Source organism: Tyto alba, unplaced genomic scaffold, assembly GCF_018691265.1.
Source record: "Tyto alba isolate M040663 unplaced genomic scaffold, T.alba_DEE_v4.0 Super-Scaffold_21, whole genome shotgun sequence".
Classification (NCBI taxonomy): domain Eukaryota; kingdom Metazoa; phylum Chordata; class Aves; order Strigiformes; family Tytonidae; genus Tyto; species Tyto alba.
This window is the reverse complement of record NW_024881295.1, coordinates 6,359,495-6,371,587: the sequence shown is the minus strand read 5'-3', so window position 1 is coordinate 6,371,587 and position 12,093 is coordinate 6,359,495. Positions and strand designations below refer to the sequence as shown.

The following is a 12,093-nucleotide window of genomic DNA, read 5'->3' as shown; positions in this document are numbered from 1 at the left end:
ATATTATCAGTCACATTCATTTATTAAGGCTTTGATGTGATACATATTTTTTTTTTTTTCTTAATTTCTCTCTTCTGTCATTACCCCACCTGGATCCAGCCTTTGGCCAGAATTTTTTAAATGAAGGAGTTATGCAGCATGCTTCCTGACAAAGCCTGAAGAGCTCTGTCAGAAAGAAAACCTGTAGCTGTTACTGCTTTTCCTCTTTTGATTTTCAGTTCTGTGCTGCTTGAATGTGAAAATAAATATAAACTTCTTTTAAAAGGCAGGGGGCTGTCTCACTGATGCATGTTAGTGCAGGATTGTTCCTTAGCATGTGTGTTTCCTGTGACACTTGTCCAAGCTGCTCTTCCTTTAAAACTTTCTCTGTTGGCGATTCCTTGTGTGCTTTTCATTTCAGTCCCTTGTCTGTTCTCTTCCAGCATCTGAGTAGAGCTGTGGTTAGCTATAGTCCTAAACTTTTTTTTTTTGGCCCCCTGTACTCTGAGTTTATCACTTCCTCTCTCTTCAAATGTAAACTTGTGAAGGTAGGACTGCATCTTGTATTAAGGAAGCTGCTCCTGCTACATTCTGTTGTTCATCCACATTGCCTGGTGCATCCATCCAACAACCCAGTGTGAGAGGCTGCCCCTGCTGCAAGTGTGTAAGCCTGCGGGATACTTGGAGGTGGCAGCAAGGCAGGCACAACAGTCAGTGGAAGGTGCACAGAAAAAATGGCAAGACTGCTACTGTAAAAATGTGCATGCAGTGGTACTGGATTTTCCGAATGCTGTCATGACAGATTGTGTAAGAAAGTCCAGTTCCTGTATTTTATTTTTTTGGCTGAAGTTCCCATCTTCCACAACTGAAGAGTTTTCCCCTCCAGTCATCCCCTGGCAAATGCTCATAAGAACACTGTCTTATCTCTGTGCTTAGACACTGTCCAACCCAAAAGACGTCAAGGAGATGAGTAAATTATGCATATTCTTCTACTGGATGTGAAGCTACATGTAGTAAATAATTGGTGCCCTGCAGGCAAACCACTTTTCTGTGATTTAGAATGGCTTGCCTCCCATATGGGTAACTTGGGAAAGATTATATCATAACATAGCTTTTCAGCTGCAGAATTGGGGCTAACATCTCTGACACTTCATAAAATGAATACTGTAGTTCACTTGGAAGATGCCTGACTGATAATCCTGGGAATTTAAATCCTTTGTCTATGGCCCTGACATGTGCCTCAATCCTGGCCTCAAGGGACCACCTTAGAAGGTGAATGAGTTGCAGCTTGTGCCCATTTAAACATGAGCAGGAACTACCTGCTGCTGATCTTAGTGTCTGTTCTGTTGGCAAGTTTGTAAAAGCACCCAAGTACAGAGAACTGAATTTAGATAACATTAGAAGTTAAATATTTTTAAATGTCTCCCACATTATTTGTGCTACTTTCAGTTGTTAACCTGCATAAGATGTGTTTCTCTCTTTCTACATTTCTTCAACTTGTACAGTGAAAATAGTTATCTTCTTTCTTGTACCTGGTTTACAGATCATTTTGTCGGTCAGTTCTTGGAAGTGCAGTGTCAGAGTGTTAGGATCGTAAACACAGTGACTGTCTTATTTTTGCCTTTTTTTTTTTTTTTATACCTCACTAGGAAGATCATTGGAATATTTCAATTAACTGTAATTTTGATTTAAAACAATATGTCCTTTTAATTCGTGCAGTTCATTTGTGTTTTGATCTGGTTGTTTTTTTTTAATTCAAGATAAAACCTAGTAAACTTGCCTGAAGTTAATGGACATACCTCATTTATACTTAAATTACCTCATATGCAAGTATTTGCAGGATCAGAGTCATTGCCTATAAATGTCTTACTTCTTCTAACCCTTGATTTCTACTGTTTTTCTGGGTTTGAGGGATAGGAGGGGTGGGGGGGCGGGACAGGATGGGACAAGGGACAGGACGGTATGTGGCGGGGGAGGTGAATGCAGTAATAAATTAAAATAAGCATTGTTTCATCTTTAAATAAATGATCCTTAACTTTGTCCAACAGTTGTGAACCAGTGGGCAGTATATGCTATCCGGAATCTCACTGAACAGAATGAGAGAAACCAAGAGCTTATTGCACAGATGGATGTCAAGGGGTTGGCAGACAATTCTGCCCTTGAGAGCATGGGTTTAGAGATAGAGAAACGAGATGACAAGTTAATTCTGAGATCTGTCAGGAAAAAGCCCTTGTGAACAAAAAATGAAGAACAGTCAAATCATTAAAAAAGGATTTCTCTTTTAAAGTATTTTTCCCTGCTCAGGCAATCAAGATTTCTTCAGTTTTAGTTCCAGTCTGCTGGAAGTGTTACGTTCATTCTCAAAAAAACTGCCAAATGATACTTCAGCCTCACTGTTGTAAACAAAAGGACACCTATACATTTTCTAAATACCTAGGTAAATTAACCTATGGAAAAGGTCCTTCTTTTCTGATGCTTGAAATTTCATTACTTTCTTGTTTTTTTAAGTAGAAGGATGTCATGTATGCAGCATTGAGTTATAATTTCCACTGCTGAACCTGGCAGTAACTATCATTAAAAACTCAACAAAGGAATAACTGCTTTGCAGTCTGCCTTCTCCGTTGAAAAGATCTGTGCTGAGTCAGGGCTAAACAGTGAAAATTACTCATTTCCAATCATGGTGCTTAAATATTTCTACTTACATAAGCATCAGCGGAACATTGGATGTACATAAATATTTAGTGAACTAAATACAATGTGCCTCCTGTGTATTTAAATTATTAGTAAATTGTCGTTTCTACCTTGTTACCTTTCAGTCTTCATGACAAGTATATTAAAAACAAAGCTGAAGCTGTTGTGGCAACAGATGCTACATTCCTTTGCACTGGGGCATGTCTCTGTTTTGGAGACTTGGGTGTTTGTTTGAATTTTATTTGTTCCTTTAGATGGTAAGTCAGCCCACTTTCCTTTTATTTTGCACTTCTCATGGGTTTTCTGAGCTCTGGCAGACTGCTGAAGTGGTAGTTTCTCACTGTGATTAATTCTAGCAGTTTCTTTTCACCCCTCTGCCTTTCCAAAACATTGACAAAACTCATTTCCAGTTAATTAATTCAAGAGAGGCAGAAGAATGGAAGGCCCTGCCTCTTCATTTTGGGTACCCTCCTATATTGTTGTTGGACCCTGCCACTGTGGAATGTGGCATGAATGAGATGGGGGGAGAAGGGGGGTGAAGAAGGGGGGGGGGGGGGCACCGTTAACTCTATGTGCACCATAGTTTTGCCCTGGTAGCCAAGAAGTGTAATCCTCCAAGCATAAGCAAAACAAGAATTACAGCTTAATATCACTAGCATTCGTGCACCATTGCTGTCATTTGGTTATCTTCAGTTGTGTCCAGCAGGAAGGTCCCAGAAAAGCTAAATTGCTCATGTTGTCATATTTTAATCCAATTCTTAAATGGAAATGCAAGTTTGTGTTCTAGAACTACGTGTAACAGACATTCAGCCACGTGCATTAGCTTTTGCTCCTCCAATTTGTTTGTTGGTTTCAAAATGGAAAAAACCACATGGTACTTCGAACTATGAGAAATACATAGTAATACTTGAAACTGATGGTGAGTATAGCCAGACTACTAAGATCTTCTCAAGTTAACCATAAGATTTCAGTGTCTACCATGTTGACATGGTGGGACTATGGAATGGAATTTATTTGCCTAGTGGAATTTTAGGCATCTGTTGGTTTTAAAGACAATGATATAAAACTGCTATCTTTAGCTGTTTATGAAGAATGTGTATAAAGCGATAATGGCAATAGGAACAAAGACAATAAATGTTGTTGCTTTTAGTGACTACTTTAAAAACAAATGGGAGAGAGAAGCGTTCTTTGTCTTAGAGGATAAATATGAATATAAGCAAAGTGCTTTATTTGCTTTTTAAAAATAATTTGACAGGAACATTTCAGTGGATATTAAAAATTGTTGTGTTTAAGTGCTGGTTTACAAAATCATTTCCTACACAGTTAGGTGCCTTCTGCTAGCTGAATGGAAAAGGATGTATGGTTTTGGTTCTTCTTGAGGACATTATCTATCAGGTTGTGTTTTCTCAGTGATTTCCATAAGCCTTAATTATTGTGTTTAGGCTAGAATTCATTTAGCAGTTTAATTTCTGTGTCACATAAGCGATAGAGCTGGTTTTGTTTGGATTTTTTAATCTTTATCTGCATAACATAATGGAAAATCCATACCTCTAGCATCTAAAGGGGGGGGGGGGGGAATTCTACTCTTAAAAAAAAAAAAAAAAGGCTACATCAGTCAAATTTAAAAGGAAAGAATTAAACTTTTGCTAACAAAGGAGCATCAAATATAATAGTACCTAGAAATAAAGTGGAGTGTAATTTTCAGTTGAATATCAAACTTCTAACATTTTTATTTTAGCACCATTACTTGGGAGACTTGTGTTAGGTAACTTAACAAAGTGAGAAAAAACCCACATAATTATCCTGAATAGAAAATGAACTTTTTGTGTAAGGAAAAAATGCAAAGAATTTCCTTTTATTTAGGGTAATAAAGAGTTAAAATCCTGTTCACAAAGCAAATCCAGAAAGAACTTTGGTTGTAGAAAAAGCAGTGGGAGTCCCTTTTTCCTTTTAAGCAGTTGGGAATAGACAGGGTTGGGTTTTTTTGTTTTTTTTTTTTTTAACTTGATGGTTGTCTGCCCACCAATGGAATATGCACAAACCCATAAATATAAGCCAAATAATAACAAACACAAATAAATAAAAGGGTTTTGTGTGTTTCGGTACATAATGGAGTAATAGTTGTGTTTTCTAAATGGGAAATGTAGGGCTTTCACAGTGGAGAACATGCTGATTACTGTATTGTGAGTGGCTGGCTTTTGATTTTCTGAGGTGGATTAATTCTCAGAACACAACAGCTTCCCTGTCCTCCCCCAGTGGAGTCCCAGTCTCCAATAGGCTTGTTTTATATGCTAGGGGATTAATACAGCACAGCAATCAGTCATAAAAAGCAAGCTTTATTGAGTTTGTAAAGGGGCAGAACAGTCAGATCAAGTCTTGTGACCATCTTATTGCTTTCGAGTGCTTCCAAACAATAGTGATCAGATTTTTTTTTAAGGACTATTTTTTATTAAAAGGGAATAGGGAGTTGGTTTTTCATCATAAGTGGATAGATTTTTTAAAGAGCTTTCTTGCAAATTGTGAGAAATAAGCTTAAATGTTTGCAAAGCTCTGAATTTTTACTGCTTCTAATAATTTAGGTTTGGTTTTCCTAAAGTGCTTGTGAAGTACGTTTTTAAATGCAACCAACAAAAAAGAAAATCCCAAGGTGGTTAATGCCATTGTCACAACCTTTATGTAGCAGTTGATTTTCTATTTTGAGGTTGATGTGTTTGCATAGCGAGACTCCAGAAGGAGTCCCCCTTTATTTGCAAATGAAGAAGTACTAAAAACGTGAGGCCGTCCCCAAAATTACCGTAAATCTTTCTTTGTACCCAGCCTTGCCTATATCATTATTTTACGTTGGCTTAGAACGTGCTGTCGTCTTAACGGTGCTCTAAGCAGACTTCTTCCTATTAAATGCTGGGGCGGGGGACACCAAATAATTTACGAAGTAATGCGGCAGAGCGCGTCCCCCCTTGCCTTTTCGCTTCCTTCTTAATCTCCCCGGGGCTTCCTCCCGCACCGTGCACCGCCCCGGGTGGGGGCCCCGGGGGGGCGGCGGGGCCGGGCTCCGGCGGGCGGGCGGGCCCTGGGTGCTGTCCGAGGTGCTGACGGAGCTGCCCATGGCCCCGCGGAAGGCGCTCTGCGAGCCTCCCGCCCTCCCGGGGCCAGCCGCTTCAGAGCTGAGCTGCCACCGTTTTCCTCATTCCCCTCAGAGTTTCCCTGCGGTGCGTCGAGGTTACGGCTGGGTAACAGCGTGCGTGCTCTTTTTAAAGTGTACTTGAAGACAAATATTTCTTCCTCTGTTACACGTGGGAGATCTTTGGGTCTTTGTTGTTTATGGGAAAACCTGTTAGCAATGTCACTGCTTAGGGTTAAATGATGCTTTACATGTTCAGATCTGGTTCCAGCTGCTTGTAGCTTGGCCAAATCGTAACCATTCAAGTGGAAATTTTCCATGCTGCTTTCGACTTAATTGGTTTCTTTAAGGGGATTTCTGATCACAGTAATTTCTAAGATCCAGTCATTTATGAGGATGAGAAACTGGCATTGTTTTTTGTATATGTTAATAGTATCCCTAAAATCATTTCTTTAAAGACTAACTATTCCCAGTATAAATGAGGATCATGTATTTTCCTCTGTCATAATCCAGTCTGAATTTGACCACATTGTAATATCTGGAAATTCTTAGTTTATACATTTTAAGTAGAGACTTCAGAGAGCTGAGCTACTAAATTTGCTGAATTTGCTTTTGCATTGTCTTTATTCATTCATGAATCAGGGGTGTGTACAGGGAATTTTCAACAGCAATTGGTCCTGACTAGTGTGGTGCTGGCAAACAAAATCAAGAACTGAGAGATTCTCTGCACTTCTCTGAGAGCTGCCTGCTGGTGTCCATCTAACACAGAGCTAGGAACTTCTTAGACTAGATATAGCAGCAACAAACAAAATTGGATCTCTGAGAGTGAGAGAGGGAATAGGTCAGGTCCAGGAGGACTACTGGGAGATGGGGAACACATGGTCTATTTGTAAAATATGAGGGAGTATGATTATTTTGCATCATATCTCCTAAACTGTGACACTTGCAGAAGTTTACTGTCCAAAAGATATCCTTTAGGAGGTGCCTCCCCTCTCCAGACTAAGATCAAAGCAATGTCTACTTTCACTGCAAATTTATTTCAGACAGGATTAGCTCTCTACTGATTTTAGTTGCCTTACCAGATTCAAGGATACTCTGCTATCTGGCTCTGCATTTTCTACAGACTTACAACTTATTCTAAATGCAGCATATAATTCAGAAAATACTTAAATAGTTAAAATACTTAAATAGAAAATAAAATATATATAAATAAATCTGAGAATTCTATTTTTTCATATCTTTTCATATGAAAGGAGAAGACAGCTGGAGCTAAAGAGAGATAGAAGTCTGGAGCATTTAAAATTAACTTCATCCTCTTTTTGCTGCATGGTATCTCACCTCAGTTCAGAAGCACAGCTATCGCTCTTGATGTAGAGACATCACTGAAGCTCCATTAGTAAGATGCACTGTAACTTGCCCTTGGCCTTGTTTAAACTTCAGGTGACTTCCGTAAAATTTTTAGGTTAAACTGAAAAGCTTCCTATTGTTCTTGAGTACAAGCAAATATAAGTTTAGAGACACAATTGTACAGAAGGGATTTCTGTTTGAATTTTCACTCTGTTATTCAAGAAGTATTTCAACCTGTACATCCACTTGTGGAGCTGTGATGCAATGCCTTTAGTTTTGGTGGGGTGTTTTGTAATAATTCAAAAGTTATATCCTGACACTTTTGACATTTGTTATAAGATGAACAGCCCAATCTCTGATTGGTATTTTCGTGGGGTTGTTCTTAAGAGGTTTTCTTCTCGTTGGATTTTGAAAATGTGATCGAATTAGGCACAAAAGCTATGTTTCCTAAGGCAAAAAGGATATCAAAAATACATCTGAAATGTGTGAACTGAACAGGCTTCTCAGCGGTGATGTTAACTCTAAAACATAAGCATAGAAAATGTTGGTGATGATAGCTATTCTAAAGTTGACTTCTTTTTCAGAAATACATGTTTATGTTGTATTCACAGCACAATAATAAGGAAAAAAATAGGGATTATATAATTTATCTTAAATATCAAGTCCTAAGTCTGGGTATAGAGGGGATTTTCAGCTGGTCAGCCTGGGCACTTTGGGGTTTGAAATTGTGTTTACTGAAAGTTATTATAAAGCTGAATTCTTCTATTATTACGTACCTTTTAAAATCTATTCTTTGTGAGTTATTTAATGAATGCATTTTTTGGGGTTTTCATGATAAATCCTTTATATATTGCTTGTTTTAAATATATTTAAACAACTTTAATGAGAAATCACTTTAACACTGAGCATTTGCAGGTAATGTGTTGTTTGACACATTTCTCACATAACAGATTGTGAAGCTATGTGGGCTTCTGAAAGATAAACTGCTTATGGGCAAATTGAGGAAAAAATAAGGAAGTAAGCATTTGTGACAAAGGACTTGCTTGTGGCTAAGTACTTAGGTAATTCACAGCTTGACTAGCTTAAACAGTGAGTAATGATATCTTCCTAGTAATTTCTGAAAATATTTTGTTATTGGAAATGTTGGGAAGCGATACTGAATTTGGGTAGAGCAATGCCTAGGAAGAACAGAGGAAAGAGTGATAAGAACCTTCATGTTGTGTCTGGAGTGCCTGGGGTTGTGGTCTCATGTTGCAAGATCAATGTCTTGTACTGGGCTTTGCAATGCATTTTATTTTTGTGGGTTTCTTGGGGTGAAGTGGGAGGAGAAAAAAACATTTGCTGCTTCAGGTTACCTATTCAACTGTGGATGAAATCACCGACATTTGCTACAGAACTTTTTCAGCTGTTAATGTGATATGTAAGAATTAAAGTGGAGGGGGGAGGAAGAGCATACTGGAAGAATATGTAAGACAGGCAGACTAAAGAAGATTAGACCTAGAAATACAGATCTAAAGAGCCTAAGCTGTCTGTGTTTAAACTACTTTTGTCCTCTGGCAGGGCAAATGTATCTTATTACTTTGGGGGTGATTTTAAAATAATAAAATTTTAAAATTGTTGATAAACCATTTTAAAAAATCATGTTTTAAAATCCCATAGAGTGGGTGATATTTCTGTTCAGTTCCTTACCCCCTTTATTCCGCACTATGCATTTCTTTTCTTCTGCACATCATAGACTGTTCCTACTTTTGATTAAAAGTGACATTCAGTAGGCTGATTTATAGGAACAAGGAGGGGAAAAAAAAAAAAAAAGGCAGTATTGCATGTGGACTAATACTAATAAATGGGAAAATGTTGGGCCAACAATATTAATGAAAAGGAACATGCAGCTGTCTTGTATTACTCCATGTTCCCCTTCAAACTCCTGCGGCAGCCCGCCTGTTCTGCTTTTTATAGGCCCATCACAATCGGTTCTGCCAGAAGCATTAGTTTGTCAGTAAGACTGAGTGCTCTGCATCAAAGGCAGCCTTCCAGCCTTGCTCAGAATACTTAAGATAAAAGATTTAAACCCAGCTTCTCTGGGACATATGTATATTCCCCTGCCTGTGGTTTCCCTCAGTTCAATTTGAGATTAATTTCCTCAAAATGTTTTGAGAAGTCTTGGCAGAAATGTCAACAGAACTGCTTCATAAAGGAATAATGGATAAAGATGCCTAGCTTCTTCCTGGGGAAAAAAAAAACAAGATCATTACTGACTAATACCTGTGAGGAGTCTCATCCCTGATGTCAAGTCTTATCAGCTGAGCCAACAGGCATGAGTACATCACTTCTACCATTCACTGAGGGCAAAGTGCATGCATAACACTGTCACAAATCACCAAGGGATTTTACTAATAGTGTCATTAAAATTACAGCACATTCTTTGTCATTCTAAACATTTGTGTGTCATGCAAGTCTTTGCAGGGTGGCTTCACTCTCTTTCCCTTGCCTTGTGAACTCTGTTACGGGAGTTGTTCATTACTGCATTTAGACAGACCTTGGCACCTACTCTCTACTCTCAACTGCTCGTTGGGCTAACATTAAACATTATTTAATAAACAGGGGGGTTTGCCACGTATTTTATACAGTGGTGCACTTCCTATCTTTGGCCCAAGCCCATGTCTATTTAATGATACCAAGATGTTTCTGAAGAGTGTCCTCCTCAATTCAGTGTATTTTTCTTTGTCAGTTCCTTATTCTAAATTGCAGCCATCTGTTACAAGCCTGCACTCCATGGGTTAAAATGTATTTTGATATCAGAACAAGCTTTCATTATGTTTTCCCTCTTTCCCTCTTTCCCCCGCCCCCCACAATTTGGAACTTTAAGCTTTCTAGTTAAGCTATTATGGTGGCCATAAACAGGTGCGTGCTTTACAGAGGGTCTCATTCTGTGGTTTCCACTGGTGTCCCTGGCCTTCTGAACTCCCCTTTGCTACCTCCTTCCCCCTCAATAATTTTTTATGAATGATAGCTTTTCAACACCCTGGGAACAGCTTGTTGGGAAAAACACTCTTCATGGGGTGCAGTCAAATCCTACACATTTCTTCAAGGGAGCTTTATGAAAGGAATGGTACTGTGTTGCAGGTATGACGTATGCGTGGTTCCCCCCCTCCCCGCTCGCTCTCCCACCCCCTGCCTCTGTGATTCACTGTGATAAATTCGCTTTTTAATAATGCCAGTAGACTCTCGCCACAGGTGCTTCTCAATTAAAATCCACTTTGTTTGAAAACTGGAGGCTTGTTTAACTGAGCCCCTGGTGAGAGTTGTCAGATCCCAGGATAGGTGACAAAAATAGATCGGTGGCCCTCTGGAGTCGCATTGAAAATGCCATATCCTGGGGTATTAGAGGGCAGAGTCACTCTTAAAACAAATCTGCAAGTTTGAGAAGCCCTGGGTGGAATCCCTGGGAGTTGTCATTTTCAGCATGGGGCTTTTCTTAATCCACCTTTTAGCATTTTGCTTTGTTCCTGCTACCCTTCTCACACCCCCCACCCTCAAGTACTTTCCTCTTCTTTCTACTATTGATTTGGCTATTTAGAAAATCCAAAGGTAAAAAGAATATTATGATGTTTTTCTTTAATATTCAGATGATATTCACAAGAAATTAATTGGAATGGCAAAACAGGGAAGTGGGAGGCCTTTTATATATTTTTTTAATAAACAAGCTTAAAGTGTTAGAATCATGGGGGTTTTCAGCTTTTTTTCCTTTATTTTCTTTTCAAACAGGAAAGTTTATGTTTGGGTCATCTGATCTTTTCCCTGCCCTCCTAGACATGTATTTTTAGCATTTTGAGCACATGTAATGTCCTCAGATATTGCTTACCAAAGCGCTTTGAAATAACTATAGAGAGTGGATGGGATGACTCAGGGGACTGGTAATTGAATATGGAGCCTTTTCACCTCGAAGTCACTAGTTTGAATCTAACCCGAGTTGCTAGCGACCTAGTGGTTACCCTCAGATGGCTGTTTAGTGGCCTGTCTGAAGTGAGTTGGTGGTCTCAGTCCAGCTTTTCGCAAACAGCTGTCCACATCACAGAAACCACCGTCACAGTTAGTACTAATTAGCAGCCTTCTTGGCAGTATCGGTGAGGCGAAGGACCGAATTAGCCATCGAGCTGTCTTCTGCTGTTAGAGGTGGTCTCTCTGAAACGGAGCCAAAGCACCCTGCTCTTGGAGGCTCGCAGCAGCAGCAGCTTGGTTTTGACATGGTATGTGCATGTGTATTTTCTCCCCCTGGGGATACTGCAACTTTTCCTACTCCCACAATACCAAGCTATGGGCCACGTTCCCATTTTGGTTTGGTTTTGCTTTGCCCTCTTCAGTTTATCGGTTCCTGGGTTCAGGGGCATCTCCATACCTGGTGGTTGGACTTTCCCATGCAACCTTTATCATCCAGATTAGTCCCCTAGCATCTCTGCTAAATCTTCCACAAATAAGATCCTTTGCGTTTCAGTCAATTTGTTTCATAATGGCAATCACACCAGTGGTAGCTGTCAGTTCTATATTTTCCCCCATCATTTTGCAGTCCTCTTTCTGAAGTGTTTTTATATTTTATCTCTGCAAGAAGATTTGTTCTTTTTTGAAGCTAAACCAAAATGTAGTCATTTTGAAAATGTGAGGATAAAGTAGATAATTCTGACCTTTTAAAATGCCTTATAGCTGAAAAAAAAAAAAAAATCTTGCAATAAATAGCTTGTATTTTGGGAGTTGTAAAGTATAACCCTCATGTATACTCTGGTGCATTAATGGATTCCAAAGCCCACGGAGGATCCCTCTGATGGTAATAAGATTTTGGGTCGATGCATAAGTCTGTCTATGGCAATCTATTTGCAAGATCATGAAAATTTTCACATGTAAAAAAGCTTGAAATAAACATGGCTTACAGCATTTTAAGCTGTATGCAATTCTTTCTGAAA

General features: G+C 39.1%; 1 protein-coding gene across 2 annotated transcripts in view; it reads left to right on the top strand.

Moving 5' to 3' along the window:
- ATXN10 (ataxin 10) overlaps positions 1 to 2,842 on the top strand; it is a 104,553-nt gene extending 101,711 nt beyond the window's left edge. For both annotated transcript variants that reach the window (XM_042795443.1, XM_032986432.2), the window contains exon 11: positions 2,028 to 2,842. In XM_042795443.1, the coding sequence (XP_042651377.1) occupies positions 2,028 to 2,215 (188 nt within the window). In that variant the 3' untranslated portion in view covers positions 2,216 to 2,842. The remainder of the gene's footprint in view (positions 1 to 2,027) is intronic.
- The last annotated feature ends 9,251 nt before the right edge of the window (positions 2,843 to 12,093 follow it).